This window comes from Thalassophryne amazonica, chromosome 13, assembly GCF_902500255.1.
Source record: "Thalassophryne amazonica chromosome 13, fThaAma1.1, whole genome shotgun sequence".
Lineage (NCBI taxonomy): Eukaryota > Metazoa > Chordata > Actinopteri > Batrachoidiformes > Batrachoididae > Thalassophryne > Thalassophryne amazonica.
Genome location: NC_047115.1, coordinates 13,395,411 through 13,416,025, shown reverse-complemented (window position 1 = coordinate 13,416,025; position 20,615 = coordinate 13,395,411). Strand labels below are relative to the sequence as shown.

Here is a 20,615-nt window from a genome sequence, read left to right as displayed (position 1 = left end):
GTTGGACCTCAGTGCTGCTTTTGATACTGTTGACCATAAAATTCTATTACAGAGATTAGAGCATGTCATAGGTATTAAGGGCACTGCGCTGCGGTGGTTTGAATCATATTTGTCTAATAGATTACAGTTTGTTCATGTAAATGGGGAATCTTCTTCACGGACTAAAGTTAATTATGGAGTTCCACAAGGTTCTGTGCTAGGACCAATTTTATTCACTTTATACATGCTTCCCTTAGGCAGTATTATTAGACGGTATTGCTTACATTTTCATTGTTACGCAGATGATACCCAGCTTTATCTATCCATGAAACCAGAGGACACACACCAATTAGCTAAACTGCAGGATTGTCTTACAGACATAAAGACATGGATGACCTCTAATTTCCTGCTTTTAAACTCAGATAAAACTGAAGTTATTGTACTTGGCCCCACAAATCTTAGAAGCATGGTCTCTAACCAGATCTTTACTCTGGATGGCATTTCCCTGACCTCTAGTAATACTGTGAGAAATCTTGGAGTCATTTTTGATCAGGATATGTCATTCAAAGCGCATATTAAACAAATATGTAGGACTGCCTTTTTGCATTTACGCAATATCTCTAAAATCAGAAAGGTCTTGTCTCAGAGTGATGCTGAAAAACTAATTCATGCATTTATTTCCTCTAGGCTGGACTATTGTAATTCATTATTATCAGGTTGTCCTAAAAGTTCCCTAAAAAGCCTTCAGTTAATTCAAAATGCTGCAGCTAGAGTACTGACGGGGACTAGCAGGAGAGAGCATATCTCACCCGTGTTGGCCTCTCTTCATTGGCTTCCTGTTAATTCTAGAATAGAATTTAAAATTCTTCTTCTTACTTATAAGGTTTTGAATAATCAGGTCCCATCTTATCTTAGGGACCTCGTAGTACCATATTACCCCATTAGAGCACTTCGCTCTCAGACTGCAGGCTTACTTGTAGTTCCTAGGGTTTGTAAGAGTAGAATGGGAGGCAGAGCCTTCAGCTTTCAGGCTCCTCTCCTGTGGAACCAGCTCCCAATTCAGATCAGGGAGACAGATACCCTCTCTACTTTTAAGATTAGGCTTAAAACTTTCCTTTTCGCTAAGGCTTATAGTTAGGGCTGGATCAGGTGACCCTGGACTATCCCTTGGTTATGCTGCTTTAGATGTAGACTGTGGGGGGGTTCCCATGATGCACTGTTTCTTTCTCTTTTTGCTCTGTATGCATCACTCCGCATTTAATCATTAGTGATCGATCTCTGCCCCCTTCCACAGCATGTCTTTTTCCTGGTTCTTTCCCTCAGCCCCAACCAGTCTCAGCAGAAGACTGCCCCTCCCTGAGCCTGGTTCTGCTGGAGGTTTCTTCCTGTTAAAAGGGAGTTTTTCCTTCCCACTGTAGCCAAGTGCTTGCTCACAGGGGGTCGTTTTGACCGTTGGGGTTTTTCATAATTATTGTATGGCCTTGCCTTACAATATAAAGCGCCTTGGGGCAACTGTTTGTTGTGATTTGGCGCTATATAAAAGAAAAGTTGATTGATTGAAGTTGATTGATAAGACAGGAAGCACCAAGATAACCAAAGACTTGGACCTTTGTTCTACTGCAAAGATATCAGAATCATCATCAGATACTGTACCTCTGTGCAGTGACATCATCACTCCATAGGCTCTTCCCAAGTGTCCCTTAACCTCAAAAGCAGAGGACCCAGAGACATGAATGTCATTGCCAAGATAGGTAGATCTCTCTAAAAGTTTGACACTTTTAGTACATGTAGACACACTTCTGATTGCCAAGTCCAGGAAGTCACTGAAGACCTGAATCTTAGGCTTGATCCACTATAATCTCAACCTCAGACTCTCTAATTCCTCAATCGGCTTCTCAGGTACTATAATCTGGGCATCCACTGATGATGGCGAAGATCACAGCATAATCACAGTAAAGAACATACTCTTACAAAAGAAATTAGTACCTTTATATCCCTGAAATTAAGGGGTGCCAATAATTATGACCAATGCTGTAAATGTAGCAAAAATAACAAAGCTCACATATTTAAGATATGATTGAAATTCTTGAGACCTTTCTTTGCTACTATTTGAAAGTCAGATGCTACTTCACCGAAGGCAACGACTAGATATCTTTGGTACTAGGTCTCTTTGGACGATCCTTGGGTACCGCTGCAATGACTTTGAAATTGTATGTTGGTTTTCCTTCAGATTGATCACATCACCAGAGAGCACTTCAACCTGACCTCTGATGTCGAGTTCAATGCCATCAGATCACTCGTTCTTGGCAGAGTTCACGGTAAGTGAGCATGTGAAGCTCTGTCAAGTACAAAATACCCAGAGTGATTCATTTCAGCAACATTCAGTCTTCTCAGAAGCTGATGCCTTTTGTTATCACACTCAAACTGGTCAGCTCTCTCTGCAGATTGTAGTGAGTTGGATCCAGACTTGGCCCAGCTCGCCTCTTTGGGTTTTACCGGCTGCCTGTCTTCTGTCAGCTTTAATTCCATCAGCCCACTAAAAGCTGCTCTGCTCCAACCGGATACTAGTCCAGTTGCCATCACTGGCCCACTGGACCTGTCCAACTGTGGCTCCACATCAGTCAGTCCCTACGCAGCTGAAACCACACACCACCAATCAGGTAAGAGAAGGATGTTCCTGTTACACCACTGGTTGTATTGACTCCACTGACAACACGTTGGGGAACCATATATGACCACCTTTTATGTTTAGGAAAATCAACAAATCAGTTTAGCTTTCAAGAAGATTTGATGTGAAGGTCATGCCAGCTGTACAACCCCTGGCAATAATTATGGAATCACCCGCCTCGGAGGATGTTCATTCAGTTATTTAATTTTGTAGAAAAAAAGCAGATCACAGACATGACACAAAACTAAAGTCATTTCAAATGGCAACTTTCTGGCTTTAAAAAACACTATAAGAAATCAAGAAAAAAAGATTGTGGCAGTCAGTAACAGTTACTTTTTTAGACCAAGCAGAGGAAAAAAATATGGACTCACTCAATTCTGAGGAATAAATTATGGAATCACCCTGTAAATTTTCATCCCCAAAACTAACACCTGCATCAAATCACATCTGCTTGTTAGTCTGCATCTAAAAAGGAGTGATCACACCTTGGAGAGCTGTTGCACCAAGTGGACTGACATGAATCATGGCTCCAACATGAAAGATGTCAATTGAAACAAAGGAGAGGATTATCAAACTCTTAAAAGAGAGTAAATCATCACGCAATGTTGCAAAAGATGTTGGTTGTTCACAGTCAGCTGTGTCTAAACTCTGGACCAAATACAAACAAGATGGGAAGGTTGTTAAAGGCAAACATACTGGTAGACCAAGGAAGACATCAAAGCGTCAAGACAGAAAACTTAAAGCAATATGTCTCAAAAATTGAAAATGCACAACAAAACAAATGAGGAAAGAATGGGAGGAAACTGGAGTCAACATCTGTGACCGAACTGTAAGAAACCGCCTAAAGGAAATGGGATTTACATACAGAAAAGCTAAACGAAAGCCATCATTAACACCTAAACAGAAAAAACAAGGTTACAATGGGATAAGGAAAAGCAATTGTGGACTGTGGATGACTGGATGAAAGTCATATTCAGTGATGAATCTCGAATCTGCATTGGGCAAGGTGATGATGCTGGAACTTTTGTTTGGTGCCGTTCCAATGAGATTTATAAAGATGACTGCCTGAAGAGAACATGTAAATTTCCACATTTATTGATGATATGGGGCTGCATGTCAGGTAAAGGCACTGGGGAGATGGCTGTCATTACATCATCATCAATAAATGCACAAGTTTACGTTGATATTTTGGACACTTTTCTGATGTTTGGGGATGATGAAATCATTTTTCAAGATGATAATGCATCTTGCCGTAGAGCAAAAACTATGAAAACATTCCTTGCAAAAAGACACATATGGTCAATGTCAATGAGCAGATGTGATTTGATGCAGGTGTTAGTTTTGGGGATGGAAATTTACAGGGTGATTCCATAATTTATTCCTCAGAATTGAGTGATTCCATATTTTTTTTCCTCTGCTTGGTCTAAAAAAGTAACCATTACTGACTGCCACAATCTTTTTTTCTTGATTTCTTATAGTGTTTCTTAAAGCCAGAAAGTTGCCATTTGAAATGACTTTAGTTTTGTGTCATGTCTGTGATCTGCTTTTTTCTACAAAATTAAACAACAGAATGAACATCCTCCGAGGCCGGTGATTCCATAATTTTTGGCAGGGGTTGTAGATTATAGTGTCTTTTTGTCCAACTGTAGACAGCAGTAGGGTGTAGTCCCTGAAGAACGTCAGTAGGGTCCACTGACATTACAAACCCCAATCAGAAAATTTATATTCCTCTTTAAAAATTCTGTACAGAAGAGCGGTTGGATTTTGATACCCACCCACCATCTATAGCATCTATAGGATGTTACATAGGTAGAACAGAGTTGTTGGGGTTTTGTTTATTTCTCTGTTTTTGATTGCTGTGGCGCATCAACGTTCACCAGATGTGAACTAATTCATCCTCATTGTATGCTCTTAATTTGATTTTTGAGTTGTCGCATTGAACTGTAGGGGGATGGACTCTTATCTATTCACTCTGCATTTAATGGTGTTTAGGCTTTTCTAAAACCTAGGAACGAGACAGGGAATAGTGAGTAATAAAGTGGAACTCCAGGCTTCAACAGCTCCTCTTCAAAATCCTAATGGAGACTTTAAAATACTAAGTGATTTATTACAGAGCTTCATCTTGTTTGTACAATATGCTAATGTCATTGAGATATTAATTATATTAATTAATATATTAATAATGTTAAATCTAAAATGTCAAAAGCCATCGCAATTCTGCATAAAGCACAAGACTTCCTTTCCCAACATTCATCAACTATCATCGCTGCAATAGAAAGTTATAAGAATTATCAGTAAAAAACTATACGAGGTCTGTTAGAAAAGTATCAGACCTTTTTATTTTTTTCAAAAACCTGATGGATTTGCATCACTTGTGCTTGCATGAGCAAACCTTGAACCTTCGTGCACATGCGTGAATTTTTTCACGCCTGTCGATTGCGTGATTTGCTTGTAAGCAGCCTTTGTGTGAGGATGGGTGTTGTCTCTCGTCGTTTTTTCTTTGCAAGGAAATGGCGGAACGACTGGAGCAGCGTGACTGCATCAAATTTTGCCAGAAACTGGGCGACAGCCAGGTGGAAACCATTCGGATGATTCAGACGGCTTTCGGTGACGATCCTGTGGGCATCACACAGATTAAGGAGTGGTACAACCGGTTTAAAGACGGCCGCACAACGGTGGAGAGAGAGCCGTGCTCCGGGCAGCCATCAACATGCAGAAATGACCAGATCATTTCCAAAGTGAACGCTGTGGTGATGCGGGACCATCGTGTGACTATCCGAGAAATTGCGGAAGAGGTGGACATCAGCACTTTTTCGGCACATTCGACTGTGACAGAAGATTTTGCCATGAAAAGAGTTGCAGTGAAATTCAGCAGCACAAAGCTGATGGCGCAGCAAAAGCGCCACCGTGTTGAAGCCTCACAGGACATGTTGTGACATGTCCAGCTCTTCCACCATTCGGAAGACTCAGACGGCTTTTGGTGGCTTTTTAGTCGTGTGACTATCTGAGAAATTGTGGACCAGGTGGGCATGTCACAACATGTCCTGTGAGACTTCAACACGAAGGTGCTTTTGCTGCACCATCAGCTTCGTGCCGATGAATTTCGCTGCAACTCTTTTCATGGCAAAATCTTCTGTCACAGTGGAATGTGCCGAAAAAGTGCTGATGTCCACCTCTTCCGCAATTTCTCGGATAGTCACACGACGGTCCCCCATCACCACAGCGTACACTTTGGAAATGATCTGGTCATTTCAGCATTTGATGGCCGCCCGGAGCGTGGCTCGCTCTCCACCATTGTGTGGACGTCTTTAAACCGGTTGTACCGCTCCTTAATCTGTGTGATGCCCAGAGAATCGTCACCGAAAGCCGTCTGAATAATCCGAATGGTTTCCACCTGGCTGTCGCCCAGTTTCTGGCAAAATTTGATGCAGTCGCGCTGCTCCAGTCGTTCCGCCATTTCCTTGCAAAGAAAAAAACGATGAGAGACTACACCCATCCTCACACAAAGGCTGCTTACAAGCAAATCACGCAATCGACAGGTGTGAAAAAAATCACGCATGCGCACAAAGGTTCAAGGTTGGCTCATGCAAGCACACATGATTGAAATCCATCAGGTTTTTGAAAAAAATAAAAAGGTCGGATACTTTTCTAACAGACCTTGTATTGTGAGCCAAAAAAAATCCATTATTTGCCTGTTTACATATTTTAAAATTCTGGGACTTGGTTGATTACATCACAATACAAATCATGTATAAAGTTAAAAATAAAGTTTTGGCTCAATATGTCCAGGATTGTCTCCCGTTATAATTTGAGAGGAACATTATTTTTTGAGAAATTAAAGATCTGAACTATTGTAAAAAAGTCATTGTTTCCATTAAAAGGTGTTAACATTTGGAAAGATTGTCCTGAAAACATCAAATTACTTGGTACCGTAGTTGGCTTTAAAAGGCTTTACAATAATAATGAAATTTCTTGTTATAGTTTGAAGAATTAAGTTTACTGATTTTGTTGTTTTTGGGTTTGTGCATTGGTCACTATTGTTTGCTTGGTTGTGTTTTGAAATTTTAGTTCATGGATTAATTTATATTGTTCATGCATGCTTCTTTGGTATTTGTTGAGTGTATATATATATATATATATATATATATAATATCTTTATTTTTGTAGAATAGGGGTGAGTATTTATAAGCTTTGCTTCTGTCTACACCCTTTCGGCCACATGGATACGCTGTTAACTTGTTTTTTTGTTTTTCTTGATCTGTGTGGCGAATAAATTCATTCATTCATTCATTCATTCATTCAAAGATATTAACTGTGGAATGTAATAATTAATTTTGCTGGTTGTCATAGTAGAGAAGCTTGAATCTTCGACTGGACTGGGTTGCTTGACGCGAGGACGTTTCGCTTCAAATCACAGAAGCTTCCTCAGCTAAAATTCTTGCTTTGGTGCTCTGACTTCTGTCTTGACTCTTGTCGAGAAGAATGATCCGAAGTCACAAAAGCTGGAGTTTTAAACCTAACCAGACCCCTCCTACCGAGAGGCAGACTGCTATAGGCTAGTGACTAAACAATAGCTCTAATTAGCACCTATTGTGCTTTAGTTAGCACCCTCCTAATGACAGGGCAGCTGTGGCTCCCTTGACGACTCTGCTGATGACGTGAATAACTCATTACCATGAACAAAAGACTGAAACTGCTTTGACCTGAGTACCCCATTGTAAACAGGGGATAAAGCGTGTCTCAGACCCCCTCCCTGGTTAAGGCTGGGTTTCAAACATTTCACAAAGAATGCCTCCTTGACTCCTCTCTCAAACCATTTCTTCTCTCTGGCTAATATTTTAACTTCCTTGTCCTCAAATGTGTGGTTAATGTCTTTAAGGTGGAGATGAACTGCAGACTGTTCTCTGGGAGTTGAAGTCCCAGAGAACAAAGAGACCAGATAGACAGGAGACGGAGACAAGAAGAAGAGGAGTGTCTCTCCCTTATTTAGCAGGAGTAGGTGAAAAACTACAGAGGATCTTCAGACAGCACAAAATCCCAGTTTACTTTAAACTGGTTAACACCTTGAGACAGAAATTAGTTCACCCTAAGGACATGATCCCTAGTTACAAACAGAGCAATGTAGTGTATTCTATCAGATGTCAGGAAAACTGTAACGAACACTACATAGGTGAGATGAAGCAACCTTTACACAAAAGGCTATACCAGCACCGCAGAGAGGGCGCCAGTGGACCTCAGTCTGCAGTTCATCTCCACCTTAAAGACACTAACCACACGTTTGAGGACAAGGAAGTTAAAATATTAACCAGAGAGAAGAAATGGTTTGAAAGAGGGGTCAAGGAGGCATTCTTTGTGAAACTTGAAACCCAGCCTTAACCGGGGAGGGGGTCTGAGACATGCTTTATCCCCTGTTTACAATATGGTACTCAGGTCAAAGCAGTTTCAGTCTTTTGTTCATGGTAATGAGTCATTCACGTCATCAGCAGAGTCATCAAGAGAGCCACAGCTGCCCTGTCATTAGGAGAGTGCTTACTAGAGCACAATAGGTTCTAATTAGAGCTATTGTTTAGTCACTAGCCAAAGCAGTCTGCCTCTCGGTAGGAGGGGTCTGGTTAGGTTTAAAACTCCAGCTTTTGTGACTTCGGATCATTCTTCTCGACAAGAGTCGAGACAGAAGTCAGACCACCAGAGCAAGAATTTTAGCTGAGGAAGCTTCTGTGATTTGAAGCGAAACGTCCTTGCGTCAAGCAACCCAGTCCAGTCGAAGATTCAAGCTTCTCTACTATGGAAACCACCTGGACAACTGAGAGCCTACACAGAAACATTGCTGGTTGTCGTTCAGATCCACAGACTGTGGTTGGATCTTGTGGTTGTTGGTGTTACTGTGTGTTGTCCTCTTTCTGGTAGTCATCTGTCTGCAGTCTCCATCTCTATTATTCAAAGTAACGATGTCCTTCACTTTATTGTTTCTCTGCTTCTTCTGTCTGATTCAGGCCAATCTGGATCGGTGGGAACTGATCAACCGTTAGTCAACCCCATCAGCGGTGACTCGGCTCTGATTGGAGGTGCTCTAACATTAACTTGTTTCAACGCTGCCACTGTCCTCATATAGAGCACCAGGATTTATCGATTAATAATTGACTATGAAATTAGACAACTATTTTGATGATCAAATAATTTTTGAGCCAATTTTTAAAAATATTGAAATTCTCTGATTTCAGGATTTTAAATGTAAATATCTTCTAGTTTATTCTTCTGGTTTTTTTAGTCCTCTCTGGTGTTTATTTGGTTTGTCCTTCACTGTCTGTTTCCATTTTACACCATTTTTGGCACTTTCAGTCACAATTGAAGGTCCACTATGGGTCGCTGCCTCCATGATGCAAACACCAGCATGCACTGACCTGCCACTTTATTGGGTATACCTGTTCAATAGCTTAATTAACACAAATCGCTAATGAGCCAATCGCATGGCAGCAACTCAATGGATTTAGGCATCTAGACTTTGTGAAGATGAATTCCAGAAGTTCAAACCGAGCATCAGAATGGGGAAGAAACGGGATTTAAGTGACTTTGAATGTCACATGGTTGCTTGTACCAGACGGGCTGGTCTGAGTATTTCAGAAACTGCTGATCTACTGGGATTTTCACCCACAACCATCTCTAGGGTTTACAGAGAATGGTCCGAAACACAGAAGGTATCCAGTTAGTGGTTGTGTGGATGAAAATACCTTGTTGATGTCAGAGGAGAATGGGCAGATGGGTCGAATGGGTGACTGTGTGATGCCATTGTGTCAATATGGACCAACAAGAGGAATGTTTCCAACACCTTGCGGAATCTATGCCACAAAGAATTAAGGCAGTTCTGAAGGCAAAAGGGGAACAACCTGGTACTAGCAAGGTGTACCGAAGGGCCCCTTCACACATAGTGTGAATTTGGTCGATTTGCACATAAGTGCGCATGAAGCAGGAATCGTGTGTAAAACGTGTAAAATCATACCTGCGTCCAACGCCTCGTACACCTCGCACTACAACTATTTGCGCACACCAGCGGCTGAAACAGTGAGTGCTGTGCGAGCATATCAAACCCTTTTGTGACAAATTCCAGGTGACACGCACGAACATCTAGCACCACTCACATTTCATTTAGAAAATGTGTGGCCATTCGTACTATTAACATGAAAACAGTAGACAGTCATTGTCGTGCTGGCAGTAAAATTTGTCTATGTGCCCCACGAGTGTGGCTTTGGTGTGTGCGCTGAACTGACAGGAGGTGTGGCCACTGACAGAAGCAGCTGTGGAGATCTGTGGATCTGGACATCCCAGCTGGACAACACGTACTGTGTTTGGACGGACATGGACTAACAACTGCTCACTGTGACGTGCGTGTGTCTGCTTGCTGTCATCACGTGGACATAAATAAAAACATATCGCTCTGGGGATAGGCTGCAGCGAGCGAGCATGCGCATGGTGTGCACACTGACAGGCTACCCCCAGGTTGAAACAGACTGTCAGATCATAACATGCAGCGGGTGATATGACTGTCACATCACCTATGTGAGCTCTGTTCCACATGACACAGTGTCTGTGCTGCAGCGCGCTGTCCATAAGACATGCGTGTCGGGCAGAACACGCGCGGGCCGGCTGAACACACTGGACCAGCAGATGTGGACATGAGAAGAGTGAACTGCTTCACATTCATGTCATTTCATGACTGTATATCTGTGACCATGGGTCATCTACAGAGGAACAGATGGATCATATTTGTATTGCCCGCTTGATAATTGCGGTGTTTTTATATGGTGTGTGGGTTTATTTCATTTTAAATGCATCCATCTCCTTCCTCATATCAGGCAGGTTCCCACAGCTTTCACAGGGCAGTGATTGTAGCTTAGTGGTAAAGTTTCTGACTAGCAATCAGAGCTTTTGGAAGGTGCGGGTTTGAGTCCTGTGGGTGGCATGTAATTTTTTTTTTTTTGTGAAAAGCTGCTGTGCTCCCGCATGCACAAAAGCATATATTTTTTAATTTCTTATTTATTTTTTCTTCACAGCAACTGCACGATGTGTAACTACGCATGCAGCTGCTGGCAGTGTGTTCCTGCATGCATGAACCACTGCACCGGCATCGTTTACATCTGCCCATTGATGCGATGTTTTGTGGTTCGAACATACAAGCTGTTTCGCTGTGAGTCACCCTGAGTTGTACTTTATTCGCACTATGTGTGAAGGGGAACCTAATGAAATGTCCGGTGCAAGCAAGTGGTATTCCTATCATACTGTGATCAAATTCTCAACGATCAGGTGATTACATGTCATTGATACATAAAACTGGATGTGCCTTATACTCAGTGTCTATGCTGGAGCAAGTTAAATCTTTGAGTCCAAGCATGGACTCAAAGGTGCTAACTTGAAGACACTGGAGATGATAGTGGAGTTTATTATAGGAGTCTACATACCCAGCTGGTTTAACACCAAGATCAACTCCAGCTGGATTGAAGGACCCAACCATCTGCTGTACCAGCTATGCCAGCTCAGAGGTCAGAGGAAGGAGGTGATGGACCTTGTCATGCCCACTGTGAGGAGGTCAGCCTGGTATGTCCACAGTGAGGCTGTGCTCCAGACCATGCTCTGCAGCTGTGACCAATCTGAGAGTAGACAGGCAGCCAACAAGATCCTGGAGATCAGAGATAGAGGTGACCAGTGGAGACAGCTTGGGGACAACAGCATGAGGCTGAGGAAGACCCCAGTCATCAACTCAGCTGGATTGACTTTGTTGGATCTCATAAAGTGGGACCCAGACACCAGGGTGCCTCCTCTGACCTGTCAGCTGACATCCACTGCCATCAAGAGGTTTGTGCACCAGCCCATGGAAGTGCCAGCATGACCATCTCATACCCAGTCTGTGGAGAGGTGCGTCAAAATGACCACAGAGGCAGCATCTCATGTTTACAGCATCAACAAGTTTATTGCATTTACTTATTGACACTATATTTACCCTCCCTGTTTGTCACAGCCCCTAGTCTCTTCATGCCCACAGGTGCCGTTGCCTTGTATCTAAAAATTAAGCTGATTTCATAAAACCAGTGTCATGCTATTTCCTCATCCTCAAAGCAAAATTAACTTGACACTTCATTTTGGTCACAGGGTGCAACATGTATGGTCTTTCTTTCTAATTTTTGTGTTTTATTTTCTCTTTACAGGTGTGATAGCTGTGGTAATCTTTGTGGCTGTGTCTGCTTCACTGATAACAGCCCGATTCTTCTATCGGGGGAAAGGAACCTTTCAGAGCCAGAAGGTAAAAAGGGTGAATCCTGACGACAGGCCGGAGCTGCCATGTAACACCCAGACTAACTCACAGAACGAACCCGGGCAGAACCAAAGGGAATATTTTATTTAGGTGGAACGCTGATACACTACTGATCTGACAACACGGGAGAACATGAACAGACTTTGTGAAGCTTTTCACCATAAAATGAGTCTGAACAGTTTATTCAGCAAATCAAACGGATGACAAACAGAACAATATATTCATGTTTGGTCTTTTGTTGATGCTCCTGTGGTTGTACTTTTGTAAAAAAAAAAAAAAAGAAAAAAAAAAGGAATATATATATACACTCAACAAAAATATAAGCGCAACACTTTTGGTTTTGCTCCCAATTTGTATGAGATGAACTCAAAGATCTAAAACTTTTTCCACATACACAATATCACCATTTCCCTCAAATATTGTTCACAAACCAGTCTAAATCTGTGATAGTGAGCACTTCTCCTTTGCTGAGATAATCCATCCCACCTCACAGGTGTGCCATATCAAGATGCTGATAAGACACCATGATTAGTGCACAGGTGTGTCTTAGACTGTCCACAATAAAAGGCCACTCTGAAAGGTGCAGTTTTGTTTTATTGGGGGGGGGATACCTGTCAGTATCTGGTGTGACCACCATTTGCCTCATGCAGTGCAACACATCTCCTTCGCATAGAGTTGATCAGGTTGTCAATTGTGGCCTGTGGAATGTTGGTCCACTCCTCTTCAATGGCTGTGTGAAGTTGCTGGATATTGGCAGGAACTGGTACACGCTGTCGTATACGCCGGTCCAGAGCATCTCAAACATGCTCAATGGGTGACATGTCCGGTGAGTATGCCGGCCATGCAAGAACTGGGACATTTTCAGCTTCCAAGAACTGTGTACAGATCCTTGCAACATGGGGCCGTGCATTATCCTGCTGCAACATGAGGTGATGTTCTTGGATGTATGGCACAACAATGGGCCTCAGGATCTCGTCACGGTATCTCTGTGCATTCAAAATGCCATCAATAAAATGCACCTGTGTTCTTCATCCATAACAGACGCCTGCCCATACCATAACCCCACCGCCACCATGGGCCACTCGATCCACAACATTGACATCAGAAAACCACTCACCCACACGACGCCACACACGCTGTCTGCCATCTGCCCTGGACAGTGTGAACCGGGATTCATCCATGAAGAAAACACCTCTCCAACGTGCCAAATGCCAGCGAATGTGAGCATTTGCCCACTCAAGTCGGTTACGACGACGAACTGGAGTCAGGTCGAGACCCCGATGAGGACGACGAGCATGCAGATGAGCTTCCCTGAGACGGTTTCTGACAGTTTGTGCAGAAATTCTTTGGTTATGCAAACCGATTGTTTCAGCAGCTGTCCGAGTGGCTGGTCTCAGACGATCTTGGAGGTGAACATACTGGATGTGGAGGTCCTGGGCTGGTGTGGTTACACGTGGTCTGCGGTTGTGAGGCTGGTTGGATGCACTGCCAAATTCTCTGAAACGCCTTTGGAGACGGCTTATGCTAGAGAAATGAACATTCAATACACGAGCAACAGCTCTGGTTGACATTCCTGCTGTCAGCATGCCAAGTGCACGCTCCCTCAAATCTTGCGACATCTGTGGCATTGTGCTGTGTGATAAAACTGCACCTTTCAGAGTGGCCTTTTATTGTGGGCAGTCTAAGGCACACCTGTGCACTAATCATGGTGTCTAATCAGCATCTTGATATGGCACACCTGTGAGGTGGAATGGATTATCTCAGCAAAGGAGAAGTGCTCACTATCACAGATTTCGACTGGTTTGTGAACAATATTTCAGGGAAATGGTGATATTGTGTATGTGGAAAAAGTTTTAGATCTTTGAGTTCATCTCATACAAAATGGGAGCAAAACCAAAAGTGTTGCGTTTATATTTTTGTTGAGTGTATATATATATATATACATCCACACCCATACACGCATATACCCACACACACACAGCACTGTAAATATAAAAATTCTGACATTATTATTTCAAAACATTCTCTGTCCTGCTGAAGAATTTTAAATTATTAAATGGTATTTTTACGGGTAAAAGTTCAACCTGCTTTGTGGTGTTGTGCTTGATTGACATGCTACTCTCAATGTTCAGATTTCCTTTTTTTTGCACGAGTGAAGCACCACCCATATAGAAAAGAAATAGAAAAAATGTTACATTGGTTCCAGTAATAAACTTTATATTCGACATGTGTTGTGCTTATAATTCTCAGTTTGATATTACACATATCTACTAAGGATTCTGTATGTGGAATTACTGACATATGAGGGCTGTCAATAAAGTATAGGTCCTTTTTATTTTTTTCAAAAATTATATGGATTTCATTCATATGTTTTTACGTCAGACATGCTTGAACCCTCGTGCGCATGCGTGAGTTTTTCCACGCCTGTCGGTGACGTCATTTGCCTTTGAGCACTCCTTGTGGGAGGAGTTGTCCAGCCCCTCGTCGGAATTCCTTTGTCTGAGAAGTTGCTGAGAGACTGGCGCTTTGTTTGATCAAAATTTTTTCTAAACCTGTGAGACACATCGAAGTGGACACGGTTCGAAAAATTAAGCTGGTTTTCGGTGAAAGTTTTAACGGCTGATGAGAGATTTTGAGGTGATACTGTTGCTTTAAGGACTTCCCACGGAGCGAGACGTCGCGCAGCGCTCCCAGGCGCTGTCGTCAGCCTGTTTCAAGCTGAAAACCTCCACATTTCAGGCTCTATTGATCCAGGACGTCGTGAGAGAACAGAGAAGTTTCAGAAGAAGTCGGTTTCAGCATTTTATCCGGATATTCCACTGTTAAAGGAGATTTTTTTAATGAAAGACGTGCGGACGGGTCCGCGCGTCGGGACGCAGCCGGCGCGGTGCGGCAGCACAGGAAAAACACCTCCGTGTTGATAACCATTTGTAAAATCCAGGCGACTTTTGATGGCTTTCAATGGAGTGAGTATATGAGAAATTGTTTAACAGCTGGACATGTTCCAACTTGTCCTTAAGGCTTCCAGTGGAGGTGTTTTTCCTGTCGCAGCGGATGCGAGCCGACGCTGCAATCCGTCCGCACGTCTTTCATTAAAAAAAATCTCCTTTAACAGTGGAATATCTGGAAAAAATGCTGAAACCGACTTCTTCTGAAACTTCTCTGTTCTCTCACGATGTCCTGGATCAATAGAGCCTGAAATGTGGAGGTTTTCAGCTTGAAACAGGCTGACGACGGCGCCTGAGAGCGCTGCGCGACGTCTCGCACCGTGGGAAGTCCTTAAAGCGACAGTATCACCTCAAAATCTCTCATTAGCCGTTAAAATTTTCACTGAAAACCAGCTTAATTTTTCGAACCGTGTCCACTTCGATGTGTCTCACAGGTTTAGAAAAAATTTTGATCAAACAAAGCGCCAGTCTCTCAGCAACTTCTCAGACAAAGGAATTCCGACGAGGGGCTGGACGAATCCTCCCACAAGGAGTGCTCACAGGCGAATGATGTCACCGACAGGCGTGGAAAAACTCACGCATGCGCACGAGGGTTCAAGCATGTCTGACGTAAAAACATATGAATGAAATCCATATAGTTTTTGAAAAAAATAAAAAGGACCTATACTTTATTGACAGACCTCATATATTGTTCTTTTAAGTTCCCAATTCATATAAGTCACATATTGTACAATTTACTAAGGATATTCTGGTTTGACTGTCACATGCATTACTTACAAGTTCCAGATAGAACAGATACAAACTTTATAAAATTTATGTATATCTTTTCCATATGGGCAGATGCCAGATTATCCAGTTTGATGATTTTGCACCAACTGTATGAACTCTGTCAAAGCAAAACATATACTATCCAATCACAGTTCTCATTTCCTTCAGAACTTCTCTGAATTTTACTTTTTGTTTTGTTAAAACTTGAAACAGTTCTTACGTGATGCATATGTAATATTCATTTATCTATTTTCCTTTATTCTTATTTTTTTCTCCATACAGTACATTTTTGCTCAAAACACAAAAGCTTTTTGAATTTCTGCAGAATTTTTGGATTAATTGCACCTTATGGTCACATCACACAGGCAACGAAGAATCGAGACGTGCACTGTGACTGTAATGCAACAAACATTAACTTGAAGGACACCAGGACACCTGTCTGACCTTGGTCCAGTTTCTCGCCATCATGGGCTTTGTAAAAATTCGCCGCACCTCAGTTGGTTTCCCAAAGCAACTCTCGCATGGCCGCATTTGGCACCAAGTCCTTCCTAGCTGGCACATAACTTGGAAAAACTGGGGAAACATCTGGGCTTTTTGGGTCACTGCAACTCCAGGCAAACTCGTCTTCAACTTTTGATCTCTTCCATTAGGATGTAGGTGCTCTGCAGTGGTGCTAAACCTGCACTGGGCCATGCAGAGCTGAGTTTCAGTGGAGTCACAGGGGCAGGTTCAAAATTGATATGAGTTCAACCACCTTCTGCAGACTTGACTGAGGCTCACAAACAGCACACTGATCCACCTCTGTGCTGCTGCTACTTCCACTGTGCTCTCTCTCTCTCTCTCTCTCTCTCTCACACACACACACACACACACACACACACACACACACACACACACACACACACACACACACACACACACACACACACACACACACACACACACACACACACACACACACACACACATAATATGAACAAGATAATTGTTGATGTGAAAACTCGTCTCTGCTGTGTGCTGCTGTGGCAGGGTCCAGATCCAGCTGGCCCACGTGTCACTGTTTAAGCTGGCAGAAGGCGGACGGCCTCACTGACAGCACGGCATCAGCAGCACGAAGGCCACAGGTCGGACCGCCGAAGTGAAACGGCCCTCGAGTCAAGTTTGGCTCCTGACAACTTTTGTTTGGCTGCAAGTGTCAAGATTGTGTAAGAGTCACTCGTCCCAGGAGGCCAGAGTCACAGGAATAGATTGTTCTGGGAACTCTTGCACTTCCACACAACTTTATTTGAAAAAAAGTACAGCTGGTTCTTCTTCTACCATGTTTGCTTTTTTATGTCTAAATGTAGCAAAACTGCAATAAGAAGAATTGTAATGACCAAAACGAGCCAAATATCACCACTTTACATGGATGAACCCAAACTGTGCAATTAGCAGACGTGTGTCTGGTGATTTTCAACATGTACAACTGGAACAGTTACGTTACTCAGCTCTGAGGTGATTAAAATCAACTTGTTGATATTTCAAACAGGATATTTGTTTTAATCATAGTAACTTCTGCACTTCTGGGTCACATGGTTTGCTGATGAGTAGCGTGACCTACATGTTTCTTCCGTAAACTCATGACCTGTCCAGGTTGTGTCTGACCTCTGCCACCTCTAAACTGGGATGAGGTCCAGCTCCTCCTACATGTCATTTAAATGTGTTGTGTGACCCACGTCTTGTTACCCAGACTGACCTTGTTGGGACATATACTGCCTATTTCGCACACTTGAGGAAGATTGTTTTGTTTGTACCTGCAGTGAAGAAGGCAGATCCAGTCTCGGAACTTGTTGACTGAGTGTGTTCGTCCATCTGGCTGTTTGTGTGGTCGATGTGTACACGATATCTTGACGAACACGTCATGTATCAAAGTGAAACTTGCTACACAGTCTTCAGATAAGTTTGATATTTGGTGCATTTTGATTCCAGGTATAGCCACACAGCAGAGAGAGTCTCCAAAACCTTGTGTACACATCAATAAGGTCATGGACAAGTTCCACGTTGGGTACATATCAATTCTAATTGCAGGCACCAGAAGGGTGAGTCTCCAAAACCTTGTGTACACATCAATAAGGTCATGGACAAGTTCCACGTTGGGTACATATCAATTCTAATTGCAGGCACCAGAAGGGTGAGTCTCCAAAACCTTGTGTACACATCAATAAGGTCATGGACAAGTTCCACGTTGGGTACATATCAATTCTAATTGCAGGCACCAGAAGGGTGAGTCTCCAAAACCTTGTGTACACCGTACCTGGACAAAGACTTCACATATCAAAGTGAAAGTTGGTACAGAAATTAATCTCAACAATTCCTTGGACAATTAAATGTCGGGTGAATTTCAATTCAATCTGTGACCACTAGAAGGCAGAGTCTCTGAAACCTGTGTATGTGATCATGTCAAAATGACTTCAGAGGTCATTATGAAATGTGCTACGTCGGACAACTTTGAGCTTGGGTTTAGTGATGCAGATTGTAGTGTTGCCCTTGTTGGTTTTACATTCTTATTTGCAGAGGTATTTACTGCTACATATGAGCAGAAACTATGCATACTTTACTCATCAAAACATTGCTTGTGAGGAAAAAATGTCTTTAGGTTCTTTCCTGTCTTAACTCATCTTCTAATACATCCATTTGAGTCTAATATACTGTAATTACTGAGTGGTTAGTCCACTCCTGTTGCACAAAACATATGTTTTAAGTGCCTGAAGACAAATGGTGAGATCACATTGTACAATTTCTGCAATATGTATATGTGCATGATTTCATAATGCAAGATAATATATATACACTCACAATCATATGTGTCTTGTTGCTACACAAACAAATCACTGTTATTCTCTTGTAGTTATTATTAGTTTACATCTTAAATCAAATACAAGGCAGAGAATATTTAATGCACAATTCCAGCTGTATACGCAGGCATGCAAATAACTGGTACTCATGGTGCTTGTGCGTGCTAAAAATAAATGATGCACAGCAGAAAACATTAAGCACTTCATAGGAAAAAAGCAATGACAGATTGTAGGAAAAGTGTTTCCCTCTGTCTGCTATCTGCTGTGCATCAATGTTTTTTAACACACATGAGTACCATGAGTTCCAGTTATGTGCACCCCTGTGTATATGTATTTATGTCCTGATAGCCCTCCTATGTCTCTATTTAATAAGAACTATGGTTAAATCATTGTGATATGTACATGTTAAGGTCTCTTTAAAGTTCCACATGAAAGATCACCAGGTTAAATTTGCAAATTGACACAGTGGTGGTGCATAAGGGGCATCGGGAAGGGAATCTGCATGAAAATTGTGCCGGGTCAACATGTGGCTCTATACCAGAGGCAGTGCGACAATCATCAACAAAATTGGTAGAAGCCAAAAGAAATTTGTACCAAATATTCTGAAGTAGAAGTGACACCAGAGTACGTGGACATCGCACCTGTTAAAAAATTCCTCTTGAAGAGATAAAAACACATATAGGTTGCACTGGAGTACAACCCCTGGCAATAATTATGGAATCACCGGCCTCGGAGGATGTTCATTCAGTTGTTTAATTTTGTAGAAAAAAAGCAGATCACAGACATGACACAAAACTAAAGTAATTTCAAATGGCAACTTTCTGGCTTTAAGAAACACTATAAGAAATCAGGAAAAATAATTGTGGCAGTCAGTAACAGTTACTTTTTTAGACCAAGCAGAGGAAAAAAAAAATGGACTCACTCAATTCTGAGGAAAAAATTATGGACTCACCCTGTAAATTGTCATCCCCAAAACTAACACCTGCATCAAATCACATCTGCTTGTTAGTCTGCATCTAAAAAGGAGTGATCACACCTTGGAGAGCTGTTGAACCAAGTGGACTGACATGAATCATGGCTCCAACATGAGAGATGTCAATTGAAACAAATGAGAGGATTATCAAACTCTTAAAAGAGGGTAAATCATCACGCAATGTTGCAAAAGATGTTGGTTGTTCACAGTCAGCTGTGTCTAAACTCTGGACCAAATACAAACAAGATGGGAAGGTTGTTAAAGGCAAACATACTGGTAGACCAAGGAAGACATCAAAGCGTCAAGACAAAAAACTTAAAGCAATATGTCTCAAAAATCGAAAATGCACAACAAAACAAATAAGGAACGAATGGGAGGAAACTGGAGTCAACGTCTGTGACCGAACTGTAAGAAACCGCCTAAAGGAAATGGGATTTACACACAGAAAAGCTAAACGAAAGCCATCATTAACACCTAAACAGTAAAAAACAAGGTTACAATGGGCTAAGGAAAAGCAATCATGGACTGTGGATGACTGGATGAAAGTCATATTCAGTGATGAATCTCGAATCTGCATTGGGCAAGGTGATGATGCTGGAACTTTTGTTTGGTGCCGTTCCAATGAGATTTATAAAAATGACTGCCTGAAGAGAACATGTAAATTTCCACAGTTGTTGATGATATGGGGCTGCATGTCAGGTAAAGGCACTGGGGAGATGGCTGTCATTACATCATCAATAAATGCACAACTTTACGTTGATATTTTGAACACTTTTCTTATCCCATCAATTGAAAGGATGTTTGGGGATGATGAAATCATTTTTCAAGATGATAATGCATCTTGCCATAGATCAAAAACTGTCAAAACATTCCTTGCAAAAAGACACATAGGGTCAATGTCATGGCCTGCAAATAGTCCGGATCTTAATCCAATTGAAAATCTTTGGTGGAAGTTGAAGAAAATGGTCCATGACAAGGCTCCAACCTGCAAAGCTGATCTGGCAACAGCAATCAGAGAAAGTTGGAGCCAGATTGATGAAGAGTACTGTTTGTCACTCATTAAGTCCATGCCTCAGAGACTGCAAGCTGTTATAAAAGCCAGAGGTGGTGCAACAAAATACTAGTGATGTGTTGGAGCGTT

The 20,615-nt window shown here is 42.1% G+C and overlaps 1 protein-coding gene and 1 long non-coding RNA gene across 2 annotated transcripts in view; one reads left to right on the top strand and one right to left on the bottom strand.

Moving 5' to 3' along the window:
- LOC117523525 (contactin-associated protein-like 4) overlaps positions 1 to 12,214 on the top strand; it is a 127,886-nt gene extending 115,672 nt beyond the window's left edge. The window contains exons 21-24 of the mRNA XM_034185080.1: positions 2,210 to 2,297; positions 2,424 to 2,639; positions 8,641 to 8,712; positions 11,845 to 12,214. Of these exons, the coding sequence (XP_034040971.1) occupies positions 2,210 to 2,297; positions 2,424 to 2,639; positions 8,641 to 8,712; positions 11,845 to 12,041 (573 nt within the window). The 3' untranslated portion in view covers positions 12,042 to 12,214. The remainder of the gene's footprint in view (positions 1 to 2,209; positions 2,298 to 2,423; positions 2,640 to 8,640; positions 8,713 to 11,844) is intronic.
- LOC117523526 lies at positions 12,115 to 14,090 on the bottom strand. The gene is made up of 3 exons (XR_004564528.1): positions 13,931 to 14,090; positions 13,598 to 13,602; positions 12,115 to 12,258 (listed from the first exon to the last, which is right to left on the bottom strand). It is a non-coding gene; the product is annotated as an uncharacterized LOC117523526 (long non-coding RNA).
- Positions 14,091 to 20,615: the final 6,525 nt, after the last annotated feature.